Genomic DNA, 17,484 nt, shown 5'->3' on the forward strand with positions numbered 1-17,484 from the left:
TTTTAAATCATTGCTTCTCTTCATTCAAATGACGAACTAAGATGGGAAGTGAGAATTTCCCGCTAACCACCTCAGCTTCTTTCCAAAAGAAATGAACTCGAGATAACTCCTATGGTGAAATAGTGTGCTTTCATTCTGTAATACCTGCTCATCTGACACGGACTCATTCCTATGGGCCAGTCTCCTGATGTCTCACACTGGTCTGAAGACACATTGGCACTGCTGACATGCAGGAACTTCACGGAGGCCTGTCTTACTGTAGAAGACAGTATGTGCACTCAAGCTCTGACTAAACCTCTTCTCTTGGGAAAAACAGTTGCATTTTAAAGGATAATTCAGAGAAGAGTAGTCTTCACGGAGAAAACTCAAGCTTTCTAAATGAAGAACAACCCCTGCCAAACGCCTCTATTTGTAAATCTCCTTGCCTTTATTTCACCACTAATTAGAAAGCAAAGGTGATTCTTCACCTTTGCTTATGTCTGATCCAAAAGTTATGGTAAGCTGTCTTGAGACCACTGGGCTTTTAATTCATCTTTTGACTCGTACTCTGTCTTAGGTTTGGGCGTAAGCTTGGTACCAAATGTCATTTTCTTCTCTGTCTTCCAGATGTTTAACGTTTTAGGGATGAGAAGGAGCAGAAGCACATAGGTAAGGGACACTCCACAAGTTACAGACCAAGTGCACTCTGCAGGCTACATTTCAGGTCCCAAAAAGCAAATCTGTCTAAACATTGCCGGTGGGATGCGTTGGCGCTGAGCGAGGCCCTAGCAAGGCTGGAGGGCCGGGCGCAGCGGTTCCTCTGTGCCGTGGTACAGGGCTCATACTCCGGGACAAACAATGCTAGTAGGCGCCTGGACCCCCCTTAGCAGCCCTCCCAGTAACGCTGCGCCTGGTGTTTGTCCTGATTATGTCAGGAAAAGCGTGAAAACACAATCACCTCTAATCCCAAAGCCCCTCTTGCTATAGTATGGCTTCTGTGCAATTGTTCTCCGCTTGAATACCGCTTCCGCCCATTTTTACAAGCAGCAAAGCCCCCCTATGTAATCCCCCTAGAATAATTTAATGCATACATAGCTGGAGCAGTAGCAGATGTAATGGCAATAACGGTCATTTGTTAATGAGCTACTTTGCTGCAGCAACATCATGCCTTTGAATTGAAAGGAACCCAGACTTTACCAGCAAGAATTTAATTTATTAAGTAGCGATTACTTAAAATCCCAAGAAAAACATCATGCTGATTTGTGTTTCCTTTTAAGAAATTAGAACCTTTTCATTTCTGGGAGTTTAAACTAATTCCTGGTGTTGTGACATTAACACCATCAGGAGCCACAACGTGCTGGAGCTGACAGGGTCCTCAGGCCCCCGGCAGCTGGGTCGGTCAAGTCAGCAGTAAGTCAAGTAAGCAGAGCAGTGAGCACCTTGCACTGACCGGCTCATTAAGGGTAGCCTGCGCAACAAGTGCTCACTTTCAGGAGCAGGGAACAGAGTAATTAAAAATGGAGGTCGTTGCCAGTAGCCAGGATAAAACCTAATACCTGGGGTAAGGAAAAGAAACAAACGGACAAAGGTGAAATAGCAGGAGTGGAAATGCCTCTAAACAGAAAGGTTGGTTTACCCGGTGATTATTAAGCATATATTTCCCCAGCAAAATAATTATCTTGGATTAAGTGATTTGTAGGAATCAGTTGCTCGGTAACAGGTAGCGAGGGAAGGTGGGGTGAGGGCTGCAGGGGTACCGCAAGCCCTGTGCTGGTGTCCCCTCTCAGCCCAAAGGCCCGGGCAGCTGTGCAGGCCCCGTGGGTGCCTCCCGGCCGGCATCACAGCACGCACAGGCCATTTATCGGAGGAAATTCAAAGTTCCGTGCTCCCGGGCAAGTGGCAAGGGTGGGGCTTTCCTGTGCTTATGGGCTAAGATAACTGGCATTTCTCCCCCCTTTTTTAATTGTTCTTCTGTGCTGTTTTCTATATAATCATTATTATCATCATAAATACAGATGTTATTCAGTTTCAGCCTGTGTTCTGGGTTTCTTCCTGTCCACCTCTGAGATGTCTCTGTCTCTGTGGCTGGTTCTTTTGCACATTCTCCTCTCCCTGACACCAGTGGCTTTTCTGAGTGATTGTAAGCAGCCTCAGTTTGACAGACTGCAAGCCCCAGTCACACATTCCTCCTGGACTTGCACACTGGAATTTACAGTTTTAAATAACTGAAGTAAACTGTACATATTTCATAGGCAGCTGGAAGAGGAGATAACTCCTCTTCACTCTGTTTTCCAGGCCGCCTCTGTTAGGAAGAGATTTTCCATGCTGGAAGTGTTTACAGCTGCTCGGAGATAATCAATGGGAGGCTGCAGTCATCATGTGTCAGTATGTCCACACACTGATGGTCCACGAGCTGCTCGCGTTCTTCTGTGTCTTTTTTGTGCATCTTGTGGCTAAAGTTTGTCTTCTGGTTGGAAAAAAGAAAAAAAAGAGGTGAAAGCCACATCCAGCGTGCTGTGACCTTGTTGCAATCCTCATGTTACCAGTGCTCTGGTCCTCTGCGTAAGAGTCATCAGTGCCGCCACTGTCAGGATGTAAGCAGGGCATTGCTCAGTGTTAAGCTGTCGGTCACGTCCCCGGCTGTCGATGCATATGATTCCTTTAACCTTTGCTTATCATTTTTTCTGCTGCTGCTGCTTCGCACACGGACTTTGCCATTCATGCTGCATTCATGTCTGTCCTAATATTTGCATCACAAATATTAGCATATCATAATACATGCTGTAAATTACTGTACAACAGACAAAACCGCTTACGCAGGGGCAGGAAATGCGTTATTTTCAACTCTGTGATCTCCACCTCACCCGAAGGACACTTTGGGCTAGCCGAAACCAAACCTAGCCAAAACAGTTCAAAAATCAGTGTGAACATAACTTTCAATTTTGTCTAAAACATTTAAATTTATTTAAGATAAACCAAAGCAAGCCTTTCTCGGGGCACCCCGTGGGAAGCTGCTGGGTGGCAGCTCCTTGGGCACTGTGAGGCAGCTGGTGAGGTCTGTTCTCCTTCTACTGCGGCTGCAACAGCAGTGTTCGCACCAGCCCCAGCACTCCCTGCCACAGCTGCCAGCCTGGAGGGGCTGCGAGCTGCCCCTGGCCTGCAGGGCTTGAACCCAGCTTTCTTGGCAAGGATGACCCAGGACGCCCGTGGCCCATGAAGAGACTGTAGCAATTACAGCATCTGCACGGCCTGATGACAAAACCTCTTGCAAATACACTCTTTTTGATACAGGCACTTAGCTCACTGGCACACCATAAAGATTTGAAATGTACTCGAGCAATTAAAACAGTAAAGTGAAGTTTGAAATCTTTGTGGCAACCTATTTAAATGGAATGTCTTGCTCTTGGCTCCAGTACCAAAACAAACAGAGTTTCATGCCTGGCGTAAGCTAACAGCAATTATTCTTCCTGGAGCGAACTAAGATCTGTCCATTGGCACTGGCAGCTGATGCGCAGACCCCGTTCACAAAGCTCCCCCGTTTTCAGGGTGGTTCCTAAGGCGTTTGGTGGTGCTCGCTCACGCTTCTGCCAGCCACGGTGTGCGGGAGGTAGGTGTGCGGGTCAGCCGGCGCACTCAGCCTCTCGGGCAGTGCTCGGTTAGGCGCTCACCATCCCGACGCCGTGCCGCTGGGCGCCTGCACTATTTACTGTGAGTAAAAAGGCAACGCACGGATAACGGTGCGGAAAGGCAGATCTCCGAGCGGCCCAAGTGCGGGAGCAGATCCCCGCAGCCGCACGCCTTCCCGGCAGCGGGCAGCGCCCCTGCGAGACCCCCCCGCAGCCGGCTGCCGGCCGCGGCGAGGGCCACCCCCCCCGGCCCCCGGCCGTGCTGCCGCCCCCCTCCGCGGGAAGGGGCCGGGCCAGGCGGGGGGCGGGCGGAGGGAGGGCGCCCCGCCGCCCCTCATATAGCGCTGCCCGGCGGCGGCAGCTCTCAGAGCCGGCTGAGCCGCCCGGGGCACTGCGGAGACCCGGCGAAGTCCCTTCTCCGGAGGCTTTGGTGGAGCAGCGGCAGCAGCGACATGACTTCGGCGGCGCTGGAGATTTTGGGGCTGGGGCTGGGCATCCTGGGCTGGGTAGGGGTGATCCTGGCCTGCGGGCTGCCCATGTGGCAGGTGTCCGCCTTCATCGACGTGAACATCGTGGTGGCGCAGACCATCTGGGAAGGGCTGTGGATGAACTGCGTGGTGCAGAGCACGGGGCAGATGCAGTGCAAGGTGTATGACTCCATCCTGGCGCTGCCGGCCGAGGTGCAGGCGGGCCGGGCGCTCACCGTCATCGTGGCGCTGCTGGGGCTGGTGGCGTTGATGGTGACCGTGGTGGGCGCGCAGTGCACCAACTGCATCCGGCCCGGCAAGATGAAGTCCCGCATTGTGATCGCCGGCGGGGCCATCTACATCCTCTGCGGGGTCCTGGTCCTCGTCCCACTCTGCTGGTTTGCCAACATCGTCATCAGCGACTTCTACGACCCCACCGTGCCGCCGTCCAAGAAGCGGGAGATGGGGGCTGCGCTCTACATCGGCTGGGCGGCCACAGCCCTGCTGCTCTTCGGGGGCTGCCTCATCTGCTGCTGCTCCTGCTCCCAGCGTGATGAGACCTCCTTCCCCGTCAAGTACTCGGCGCCACGGCGGCCCACCTCCAACGGCGAGTATGACAAGAAGAACTACGTCTGAGCGGGACTGTCCCACGCCCTGGCCCTGCAGGGGCATGGACAGATGGCTGCCGGCCGGCCGGCACAGGGCTTCATGCTGGGAGCCTCCTTGGAGGGCTCCGGTGCTCCCCTGCCTAGAGTCCCTTCTTAACGGGGACCCCCGTAAAGCAGCTGCCCTAGGCAGGCCAGCGCCCTGCTGCCCGCCAGCCCGGCTACCTGGTGGGTCTGGCTGCTCGGCTGTGGGCAGTGCCGTGCTCGGCACCACCGAGGACCCGGTACTGACCACCAAGCACAGCCCTCCCCGGCCGCACCACGTCGCCGAGGCAGCCTCTCCCGGCCCGGGGTGGCGGGGGGCACCGAGGAGCCCCAACAGCCTCTGCTGGGATGCCCCGTCCAGGCCCGGGCTCTCCGCAGCTCCCGCCACCACTGGCAGCCCGTCTCCAGCCTTACCATCAGACTTGTGAGTACTTCACCACCCGCCCTTGCTGCAGGTGCCACCCGGGGCAGCACAGGGCTGGGGCGCCTGGGCCATCTGGTGTGCCCCGTGCCGAGGAGAAGCTCCCCTTCTTCATAGTCTCTCTGGAAAACCCACATCTGGCTGTTCCCGCTAGGACTGTTGCTGGTTAGGGGGTTTTGTTCTTCTGTTTGGGCAACTAAACCAGGGATTCTGTCTTAAGCTTGACACTAACCTTGGCCCTTAATCCCCCAGGCAAATAGCTGTTTGGAGATGAGTGCTTGATTTTCTTCAGTTGTTTCAGTCCCTCAGAGAAGTGTGTTGGTCTGTATGTCTCTGAGACCTTTGAAAGGGTTTTCTATCTGTTGCTGTCCTTTAGTGGAGTACAAATCTGATTATATTAGGTTGCCCCTGAGGTTCTTCATCCCCCCTCCGTCACCAGCTTCTGTTCTGTTTTTACTTGAATATGAACTTGTTGCCAGAACCATTGGAGAACTGGGTTCAGAGACCCAGGAGACCTTTGTATGTCCTGGCTCTGCGGGGCATCACTCTGCATCCTCTCATCTGCACTACAGGAGGCTGGAAACATGAGAATTGCCCCGGATATTAGTGGCTGGGGTATGGAGGGTGTTCACGGCCGCCTTGCCGAGCCCCGCTTGCTGCCAGTTTTGAATTGTGTGGTCAGCTGGACGTGCACTTGGTTGGCTCCCCACCATAACTTTGTTACACGTGCTTTCCTTCATTTACCAAATCAGGCAAAGAAATTGCTAGAAGAATTTTACCAAATACTTTGACTGAGACTCCACGCAGGCTAATCGGGAGATGTGAAGTCACGGCTCTCGCGGTGCTCAGCTCCTCCCGATTGCCCTGGTAACACTGTGCGGACTGGAAGGAAGATGCTCTGGGCACCATAACTCCCATTTTCTGAGCTCAGCACATGCTAAGCTTTGCCACAGCCTGGAATATCGGCATACACCTTTCCATTTTACACTGCAGAGACAAACTTTGTTTTAAAGGAGGGATTAAGGGCCAGTGTGATACTCTTCCATGCGAAATACTTGTACTTTCAAACCAACACAGAATCCTGCTACAGATCGTGGCAGCCTCTGTATCGCCATAAGGAGATTTCTGCCAAGAGTTCGTGAGGAAGCGTGGTGTTTGTATTCCTGAGCCCAACGCTACGACCTCGCGGGTCCCTCACAACCACATAGCAATACAGTGTACACCCAACCTGAGCATTAACTCTTGACAGCATAATGCCGAGACTTACGGACTAACCATAACTGTGGGTTTGTGACAGATCTACATTGACCACATTCTTGCTTTGCTTAGCAAATGTAAAACCCTAGCAGTATCAATGTGTACACAGAGCTGAATGAGAGGCTAAAGCCTTGCCCCTGCGAATACTGATGTTGGATAGTGAGCAGAGCACATGATTTACCCTTTTAAAGATAACTGCTTTCATTTCTTAAACAGATAGGTTGCAGGGCCTGAGTCCATCAGACAATACAAAAGCAGAGCAGTATGTCTAGAACTAGTTTTGCTCTATAAAGAGGTGCAGCTCTTATACTGTCTCCATTTAAATAAAAGCTACAATGTTGTTGTTATGTGATATGTAGTTTTGGTACAAGAATGAAATATTCTGTATTTCATCATTGCAACTATTTTTTAAACAGTGTAACCTTGTAAACTGTAAATGTATTTAAATGCATATATTTTGCAAGAAATCTACCAAAGTTGGCTCGTTATGTGGTTTGGTGCCTTTATTTGTTTCATGGTTACTTTAATTTAAATGATAATTTCCAACTCTGTTTGCCACCCAGCCCATAGACACGCTGCACCCTCACTCAGCCCTCTTGTGTCTAGCAAATGAGTCAACAGATAGTAGCCCAAATCCTGGACCTCACTCCCCCTTGCCTTGAAGAACTGAAACCCAGCCCCCACTGACAGGCGCGCCTGCGTGTGTCTGCACTGTGGAGCCTTCGCAAGTGCTGCAGGATTCGGGCTCCGACCAAAAGGTGAAATCATGCAGGGCAGTTCATGGCTGGCATTTAAAATCAAATCAAAGCGGGTGTCTTGAGGCGAGGGAGGGAAACCCACGCCTTGGAAGGGAAATTTGTTTAACAAGCCAAACTTCTTGATAGATAGCTTTGTGCCTCGGCAGTGCTGTATCCGCTTCTAACCCAAGTCTGAAGCAGTCACACAAGGTGACCTCTTGGAAGAAGCCAGCGCCAAGTGTGCATGTACTAGCCAGCACAGCATCATCCCACCAAAGACATAACTGGCTGCTGACGTAACGAGGTCTCGCTGAGGGCAGCGGCAGCAGTGGGGCAGCGCCCAACAATATTAGCAGGAAGTGGGGCCCATTTTAAAAAATATTTTTATATTTAACATCATCCTTCAGTATACTTAGTTGTTGCTGTGCTTCAAAAAATAACCCGGGAGAACGCTGTTACTGGTGTCACTGGCTTCAGGGTAAAAGTCTACGTTGGGTTTTGCTATGTTTTGTTTTCCAAGAGCAAAGACCGAGTCTTGACCTTTAAGACTTGGAAGTGCTCAGGATCGGGCCTGAACCTCATCCCAATGAAAAGAGAAATCTATAGCACTTGTTTACTATTTTTATTTTGTATTTATGATTTCACGTAAAAATAAAAACATCTAAACCAATCCCTGAACGGGGTTACTGTTTTCTGTGAAGGGCACCAGATTGTGCGGGCTGGGGAAGGCGGGTGATATCGGTGCCCAAAGGGCAGCCTGTGCTGGGGCCACCTTTGGGGGGAGAGCTGGGCCACCTCCGGGGACGCCAGGACCTCCCTTGCCCAGCAGGCAGCATCTCAGCTGTCCACCGGAGCCTCAGGCAAGAGAGCGAGTAGCAGCGGTTAGTCTTGTGATGTGAGCACATTAGGAGGTGGACTGTGAGTCCCAACTGCTCTGAGAACAGCTCTAAGCATGGAGCTCTTTAAGCTTTCAATTCCTACACGTTTAAACTAAAAGGAAGAAAAAAATCCCACTGCAGCCTGGATCAGCCCCAACCTGACCCGGTACCCTAATCCTTACTGCCACCCAGTTTTTTAAAAAGGTGCATTCAAGCTGGGGGAAAAACATTTTCACAGTTGCATCAGAACAGAAAAAAAAATGGCTGTTAAGGGAAGCTGTGGAGGCTAATTGCTAACGGGGAAATTTGCCTAAGTTATCTGACTGCCAGGGAAGTCCTTCGATGTTTTGCAGATTTTTTCTTTCTTTTCAAAATTGTCAAGCTTTTCTAACAAAGTGTTACTTTAAAAATCAAGAAAAAACATCTTCAAAGACTTCATTTTGTAGCATTCTTGCCAGCTGGCTTGAGATTAACAAAAGCTCCTTGCCACCCTCCCATTGCTATGCACATGCTGAGTTGGAAAAAGGGTGTCTGCTCGGCTTGGCCTTTGTCCTGCTAAACGAACCATTTCATAGTTATGAATTTGAAAGTAACCTGCAGTTCATACCCTGCAAATCTGGTTAGATCCTGTCTGTGCAAAGAAGGGAAATGCACCAGGCAGAGGGAAAAGGAAGCTCAATCAGTCACGTTTGCTGCAGGATGTTTAAGGAAATATTTCCTTTTCCTGCACAAAGATGTTTGTTGGGCATCTGCTCCTTGGAGTGAGAAGCCAGTCTAACTCCAGGTTTTTCTTTATAAATCTATTCCCTGACTAAATACCGTGCAAGGAAATTGTTCTTCTTCCTTGGTCACTTTTCAGACCACAAATGCAGGTAAATAGTAAACCGAGTTTCCTCAAACTGAGACTGATCCATACCTCGGTAATGCTAAATGAGAATCCTGCCTGTCAGAAGCCATACACCACATCAAAGTGCCATATTCAGCAATACATTAATGCAGTGTTCAGCATCAGGTGATACCCACAAACCATCCTTTTTTGTTTTGTATATTAACAAATAAAATGATTAATTAAGTACACGTGTTTGAGGATTTGCTTTTGTAAGTCTGCTTGGCAAGACACAGCAAATATTTCTGCTGTATTTGATTAAGCGGGAAAGCGCAGGTGAATTCTCTTTCCAGGTCAAATATTGCATTTGTTTTACCTGTGCACTGATTGTGATAGGATAAAGCATTCCAAAAGCAGAGCCTCAAGGGGGCCTCACCTGTATTTTGGAAATAACTGCGTTCTATCGTTGTTATTTTGATCAGACCGTTGTGCATGTCTCTGTGGGTGTGCGTGACTGCTCCAGACTGTTCCTTGCAGACTCTCTGCAGGAACGGGCTCTCTGTCTAGAAAACCCCTTCTTCTTCCTACCACAAGCTTCGGTTATAAGAAGAGGACAATTTCAATCACTGCGTCACTGATAAAACCTCCCGTGGCAACAGTGAAGACTTTACAGTTGCTTGGATACACAAGCTTTGTTTCACCTTTTCTTTTCCTTAAACACCGACTGAGACATTCTGCCACGAATCAATTTAACAGAGTCCTTTGTCCGTGGCATTTGGAGATTTTGTTTACAACACAGAGCTTCCCCCTCCTTCCAGAGCTCACCACGTAGCTTCAAACCAAACTCTGGCAGGAAAAGGTAGCAAGTAGTAGGACTTAACGCGGAAGCACACGTGTTATGTCAAAGGCATCTGCCCAAGGCTGGTGCCAAGCTTCTCATCACCTGTACGCAGCCACCCTTATATCGCCCTGAGGTATAGCTTTGCCTCACTGAAACTGGCCCCACTGTCTGGGCTGCTGATCACCCCAAGGCACTCGGGTCCAGGTTTGCCCAGCCTATTCCTTAGAAACTGCAAAGGAATTGTCACAACTGATTATACATGTTATGGTCTTGATGACTTCTGTGCAGTCATAGACATCCTCTCTGCCCCACATTCACACATGCACACACAGGGAGATTCAGATAGTCCTTTACAAGTTGTAAAAATAAATGCAGTATTGTACATCCATGTTTTGAGGCACCTGAACTGGGTAGATTCTGTAGTCGCTCTCACAGTACCACATAAATGAGCTCAGGATAATGGGGGAGCATATCGCCCAAACCTTACCACTCATGATGTGAAAATAATCATCGGTAAGAGTCTGTTTTAAAAGTTCTCTATGAAAATTAATATATTAATGAACTTGGATGTTAAGCAGCCTAAATGTAATTAACTGATGCATTTTCTGAACTACTGGCTTTAGCTTTTTGTTTTGAGAGCTTTGGGATCATACAGCGTGGGGAGCTGTACGTACAGCACTGATATTCTTAAAGCAAAACAAGAGTGAGCCTTGAAATGACTATCTAGCTGTTTTGGTTTCAATCCACAAAAGGAAGAAAAAGAAACACACCTCACTCCACGACTGACGGAGTTGTCACCAAGGCACACCAATCTCATGATGTTAATACAGGAGAGCAAATTAAGAGACCTCCTCCAACACTCAGTGCAGAACAGTACGAAAGGACTTTGACCAACTAGAAAACCAGGCAGAAAATAAAATAAGCTGCATCTTGTTCTCTGATCCTCCTCAGAGCATCTCGAATGGCAAAGGCCATTCCCACTGACTAAAGCCCTGGCAGCAGCTGGCAAAGGTTTCATAGCAGGTACAAGGTGCTCCTGAAGCCCAGGTGAGGTGTCATTCACACAGGCTGCTATTTTGGGAGAAAATATGCATAGTTTATACAGGCTGAAGTGCCTGGGTGCTATTATGTACAGTGATAGTGGTGTTCCTTCCTACCCCTCAGATCGGAGCCCAGGGAGGATCCTTCTGGTGGATCCTCGAGGCTGCACCAGCCAGACGGGGTTTGCATGGCACAGGGAGCTGCTCTGGTATACACAAACGTAGCAGATGAGATGAAGCCAGTTCATGTTTATTTACAGCAGAGAACAAAGGTAAATGTTTAAAACAGCCAATTTTTACAGGCAAAAAACAGATAACCCTCTCAAAAGTGACTCTGATCCAATGAGCAGGCTGTGAACTCTGTGCCTGTTGTAACATGGCTATGCATCACTCATTGCTGGCCAAGTCCTGTGCAAATTTACCAAATGCTAGGAAATGCACAAAACCAGACCCTACTATGACATTTTTAATCTGGTAGCAAAAATAGTTTGTGATGTTACGTGCATTTTGGATATCAGCTATATACCTAAAGTTCCAACCAACCGGGTTAGGTGACAGAGGTCTGAGTGACATTCACCCCGATTTCCTGCCAGGCACCATGGCAATTAATCAAACTGTATGTAGGTACCTGTGGGCTCCATTCCGCTCTCAAACACAGGCTGACCTGAATCGATTCCCCTCTGTTACACCTATACAAAACTCATCAGCATTAACGGTACTTGCAATCAGAATGCTTCCGCACAAGGTTAAACCTTAAGTGAATTTAGGCTTGAGCATGAGAGAGATCACTCAGGAAAGAAAAATAGGCACTCCTTGACAAGAGCATATGTGAAATCTCAAAAATGGTACGATTCGGCTTCAATATAGCTTCACATATTTGAAGGATCAAGGAAGAAAGCAACATTCACAATTCTTATCAGCTCTAACAAGTGCCTAGCACGGCAGAATTCTTGCTCTACGTATATTTTTAGATCACTCTTCCAGTTATAATGTTCTGTCCTTACTGTATATCTTTTGTTAGAATTAGGATATCTGCTGCAGCAGCCTGGATAACCTTTAGCCTCAGCTACAAAACCTTTAACAGTTTCCAATTATAACAGCAATCTTTCATTCCGTAATACAAATAAACCCAAGTGTTATCTCAGCACAGAAGACTCACATGAATATCCAATGACTGCAGAATGATTTCACCATTTTTTTTCTCTACAATTTCCTGCTATTATTTCATTGGAGCTGACTGCCAAGACCCAAGCAACATAATACATCTCACTGTTTACATCTACTTTATTTTTGTTATACTGTTGACATTTCAAAATGTTGATACGCGAGACTGAAGTTTTAAAAATGTAACATCTACTCTGAATTCCATTATGTTCTTGGATCCCCAAATTATTTTTCAACTCTCCCGTTTTCTCCTGATTTCATTGTCTTATCCAGTTGACATCATCTACCTGCCCCATTACCTTGCAATTATTAGAAAAGCCTTAACTCCCACAGCTTTTTTATGCAGCATGTGCCATGGAAGAGGAGTTTCTATTGTTCAAAAGGTATAAGACATGTTAATAAGAGTACCTTTTCAGAATATGGAAATAGTTTCCCCATAAATATAACCTTAGTCTACTGTAACAGTGTGGCTTGAACACCATTATAGAGAAATAATTAGTTCCATTGGGTGGTATAGCAAGAAACTAAACAAAGGCATTGTCAAACAGTTGCTCTGCAACAATTGGTATTGGATTTTCCCAGAAGCCAATACCATACTAAGAGTGTAGGGGTAAAATGCTGTTGGTTGGTTAATACAGAAAGGAGACCTTTTGTCTACTTGGGGTTATTAACAACCACAAATACTCAAGACATCCATATCACCATTATAGTGTCCCTCCTAAAAGGAAAGCTATTATCCATGGCATCCTGCCCGGATTCCTCCGGGGCCAATTACATTCTTCGTAACCTGCACTCTCAGGTCAGTACAGCAATCCTGACTTCATACCTGGACGGCTGTACGGGCTCATGTCATGCTCTGCAGCGGTTACTGCCGTCTGTCCTAATGGCTGATCATCACTGGTGGGATGAACAATCCCTTGGCTCCTGCCTCTCTCGCAAGGTTGTAGATTTTATTTGCTTGCTGTCTGCAGAGTGTACTCACAGCCTTGCAGAAATGGCCCTTTGGTAGGTGGCAATGCCAGTATTGAGCTCCACTGTGTGCAGAAAACAAGTCCGCAGCAAAGGCAGCGTGGGAGTGGTAACGTGCCTTGTAAGACAAAGTATTTTCCACTTAGCAGAGTTACTAAAGTCTGAGCCATGCCACAATATGGAATTTACAATTTCAGTTTTGTTATCTGTTGCTACACTGAAATTTGTATTATGAGGAAAAAGGCAAGCCGCAGTCCTTCTCATGAACCAAAGCGTCTTAGACCTGACCTGATACTGCATTTTGTCCCTCCTATAAGGAAAGGATGGAGATGGCCACATCAGACACGTGCAGACCAGGCACCCCAAGAATGAACAAAGCTACGGAGAAGGCTCCAGACAAAACCGGAGCACAATCATCTCAGAAAAGACGTAACAGCAAACAAAGCACACAACGGGTGAAACCCAATGGAACGGGTGTTTTAGAGATCAGGCATGGATCAGCGCCGTGGTTCCGTCCCCTCCCTTGCACTGGCACAGCGGTGTGAGGAGCGGACTGGTTCAGGAGAACGAGCCAGCTGAGGACAAACCCAGCAGAAAAGTAAGGAACGGCTTTTTTTGCCCAGCCACCATCTCGCTGCTCCACACAATGGCATGGGCAGGCAGGGCACAGGAGCATTTAAACTGCTGTGAGACTTCACTTTTTGACCTTGCAAGTGAGCCTGAATCGAACAGAAGGGTCTTAACTCAGATGAATAAAAAGGAAAGACACAATGAAAGTGCTTTATAATCTGCAAAGGTGGGATAAGATACCACCTTGCTTAGGCACCAAACTGAGTGAAACCTTCCCCTGAGGTGTCACTGAAGATACAGACATCGTACACTGACAAATGGCTAACAGCAATGAGTCTGGAAACAGAAATTAACACATCCAGGGCAGAAGCAAAAACTAAAGAGCTAGTTAACTTAAAACGTAGGACTAAAATTAATCAGTTTCAGAAAGTCTGGAATTCCCCAAGTTGAAGATAAAATAGGAATGTTGGTTTTTTAACAAGTAGACTAGAAAACAGCGTACATAACACCTGCGTACGTAAGGTGGTGAGTGTGCTGGACAGCTAGAGGGCTCTAAGGCTGATCTCAGCAACGTACAAGTTTTTTGTTCTAAAAACAAAAGGATAGAATTAACACAAGTGATTGGACACTGGATAAAAACCAGCACAAGTTACTAAACATAGATTGCATCTGATGAGGCTTGATACGGCTCACTTAATAACTAATTGGTCTGTCACAGCAATGTCCTGTTGGGTCCCCTGTCCATTTGAATCAGAGCCACTCACTCTAGCATCCACCCTGCTGAAGGGAGAAGGTGAGGCAAGGAGGAAATAAAAACAGTCTGAGGATTAATTAAATAAAAGACCACAAAAATGTGCTGAATAACAAAAAAATGAGGGGTCATCACATTTTTTTCCTAAGGGCCGCAATCGGGGAGGAGGAGGAGTAGCAATTCTTAAGTAGCTTCTGCCAAGTCAACGCAGTACTCTTGGAGCCATGTACAGTATTGCTATCTTTGAGAGGCTGAGACAAGATACCCTTTCTAAAAAGGAAACATTTATTGGTTATTTGGAGATAGTGGAACGGATGAGTAAGCAGATACATTCGTGGAGACTAGTCAGAACGGGACAGTGGCCAAGAACACAAACAATATCTAAGTTAACTGGCAAAAAGTTGCCATGAAGAAGCGTAGAGTTGAGAGTTTATCAGATAATAAGAGAGAGAGAAGAAAAAAGACAAGTTATGAAGGCAAACAACGCTGGCATCAGCTTCTAACCATGCCAAAAAGAAACATTTCTTCCAAAAAGATCCTGTTGGCTCCTATCGTCCATTTGTGCAGAGACGAGGATTTTCAGGCTGGGTGGATGGCCCCTGTGCAGCTGTGCTACATTTCATCCCCCCTTTTGTTGCAGAGACAGTTTAGTGGGACACGCTCCCACATCCTATTCCCTTTCCTTCGTTATTCACAGCAGAGCCTTTCACTTAGCATTTCTAATAGCACCATGTAGTGCTGTCGTTTCAGGAAATGCCTGGCTGTATTCACTGCTAAATCAAGCAGGAGTCATGCTGGCAATTCAAGGAACACCTCATCAGAGGAAAAAAGCACTTGCTGCTGAGCTATTGTTTTCCATTTCATTTCACACACTCAAAAGAGCTCTGGTGACCACCCAGTGGGTGCCCTGAAATACAGATTCCAAGACACCTTCCTGAGCTAGAAAGGCAAACCGGATTTACTGCTCACCCTCTATTGTTACTCAGTCTCTCTTTTCCTGTTAGTTCTTTATTTTCTATTTTTGTGCTTCACCCTGTCATTTTCAGTCCTTTTCAGGTCCCCTTCTCAGTTTTGTATGCAACAGTCGGAAAGCCTCCCCTCGACAGAGCGTGCTATGCGCAGAGGGTTTGCTGAGGGGATGTTCTACGATAGGAGCCAGCAAGCCTGAGTTAGAATTCAGTAGCTTTAGCAAGGACAAAGTCTCATATAGAGGATATGTTCATTAAGCTATTGTTCTCACTACTCCGACCTTAACACTGATATCAGCCAATCTACTGACATGGCTACATTGCAAGCGGAACCAGCTGAAACAACAATACTCTTCCCCTTCTCTATGGAGCGGCACACACTGGATTTGCAAAGCAGGTAACCATATCCCAACACCCAAGCATGAGCAAATGCTGTTTTTGTGGGTGTGAACAAACTACAGCCAAATAACAGGATAAAGAAACCTAAACACTTGAGGGAGGTTCAGACCTCTAGTACGTAGGAAGAATTGGAGGCAGTTTAGCTTAACATTAGAGACAGATGACGCATAGGTAGAAAAATCTCACAGGGAAAGAGAACAGAGAGGAAAACTGCAGAACGGTTTGGCTTTTCTCTTCCTTGGGATGTTTTAGGTAGACAGTATTTCCCTCCCTAGAACAGGCATGTCTGGGAAATTCCACCAGTGCTTACAGTATGTGCATACAGGTCTTTAAAAGATTGTGCTTAATTTTTCAAAATGTAACTTTTACACAGTCCAGAAATGGTGCTGTTCTGAGAGCACACACTCACGGAGTGCCATGGACCCTAAAGGGTCATGGATTTTACCGACAACAACATAAATAGAGAACCTTGTTCTCTATTTATGGACCGGATTCTATTTAATGGACCGGATTTTTTAAAGTAGAAACTCTTCAGCCATGAAGATTTTGGCAAGTGAGGAAGTAAAGCTAGAAATGACAGATATGGCCTTTAAAGTCTTAAACCTCCTAAGCAAGATATCACTATCAGTATTAAGTGCTGAACTGGTCTAGTACCAGACAGTTACCTGAATCCTCAATTAGAGATAAAATTAAACCTGGATATTTTTTTAACCTAGTGAGCAATGAACATCTAGTTGAGGCAGTCAAACATGGACAGTGTAAATGCACTAAACCCCCAGATCTGTTCAGGAGGCGATTATGCTGAGACAGCGGAGTATGGCATGCACCAAACCGTGCGCTGTAAAACACCACAGCTCTCACCTGCAGTATCAAGTTGCGGAATTATATTACAGCCCACGTTCAGCAACTGTTAAAGACGAGAACGTGGTCCCATTAATTTATGAATTTTTCTGAGTGCTCTAAGATTTGCAGGACACCCCGAATAGCCTGGCAAGCAGGCTTCCATCACGAGACTGTCGGACAACAGGTTTTCAAATTTGAGATCATGTAAACAAAACCTCCCCCAGAGAGTGATTAGCTAGAAGCAGCCAAATGGTCTTTTGAGTTTCTTCGAACTGGACAGTTACCTCTGGGAAAACCCAGAAGAAAACTCTTTGGAGACCATCTCTTCTTTTTTTTGTCCATTTTTTAACAGCTTCCATAGAGTGTAACAAGGCTGCTTCCAGTTAAAACAGACTCTCCTGAAGGAAACACAGCAGCCTCAGGTAAAAATTTGTAATGCTCATTTTTTTAGAACTGATTGTCACCCCGTACAACCGGGAGAGGAAACTGTGGTCAGTGCACGTGTTTGAGGAGAGGAACAGAGCAGGCATCCAGGACAGTCACCTCAGACCTCGGATGGTATCCAACCCCAGCACATTCTGCTGTTCACAAAACCTGTTTTGTGGGCATAAACCACACACCCTGGCAAAGATCAAGAATTACATACTTTTTAAAGGAAGATTCTTCACCACGTCTTTAGCGCTTTCTCCTGCAAGCTACCCTGGCTCTAATGCTGTGAGCTCTTTGCAGGTGACCCGTTTCTGGTAACAGCATATACAGAACAACAGTATCTTAAAAGCACCAATCGTTTCTCACCGTCATCCTCTGAAGCAGAATAATTGAAAATGTCCATAAAGTAGGAAAACATTATAAGATAAATTGCTACCTCCTAACTTTAAAAATACTCAGTGCTGATTAGACCTATTTATTTATGCAGACCAGGTCTTTTAGGGAAATGACTAGACCAAGTCTTTTTCTTCTTTAAATGTAAAGTCCTGTTTACTCCCCACTCTTTTGAAATGCTTTATTATAACAAGCTCACTCACCTAAAAGGAGATTTTCCCAAGCCACAGGAAGTAGTCGTGCCCCTCTCTCCACCTCTGTTCTAGTCAGCATCAA

At 46.9% G+C, this 17,484-nt stretch overlaps 3 protein-coding genes across 4 annotated transcripts in view; 2 read left to right on the forward strand and 1 right to left on the reverse strand.

Moving 5' to 3' along the window:
• UFD1 (ubiquitin recognition factor in ER associated degradation 1) overlaps positions 1 to 17,484 on the forward strand; it is a 436,293-nt gene that overhangs the window by 389,175 nt on the left and 29,634 nt on the right. The gene's annotated exons all lie outside the window — the stretch shown is intronic.
• Positions 1 to 17,484, reverse strand: part of CDC45 (cell division cycle 45) — a 44,861-nt gene that overhangs the window by 5,293 nt on the left and 22,084 nt on the right. The gene's annotated exons all lie outside the window — the stretch shown is intronic.
• Positions 3,957 to 7,807, forward strand: CLDN5 (claudin 5). Its single transcript, XM_075110180.1, has one exon. The coding sequence runs from the start codon at positions 4,058 to 4,060 to the stop codon at positions 4,706 to 4,708; it is 651 nt and encodes a 216-aa protein (XP_074966281.1). The 5' UTR covers positions 3,957 to 4,057; the 3' UTR covers positions 4,709 to 7,807.

The sequence above is a fragment of the Phalacrocorax aristotelis genome, chromosome 15, assembly GCF_949628215.1.
Source record: "Phalacrocorax aristotelis chromosome 15, bGulAri2.1, whole genome shotgun sequence".
Lineage (NCBI taxonomy): Eukaryota > Metazoa > Chordata > Aves > Suliformes > Phalacrocoracidae > Phalacrocorax > Phalacrocorax aristotelis.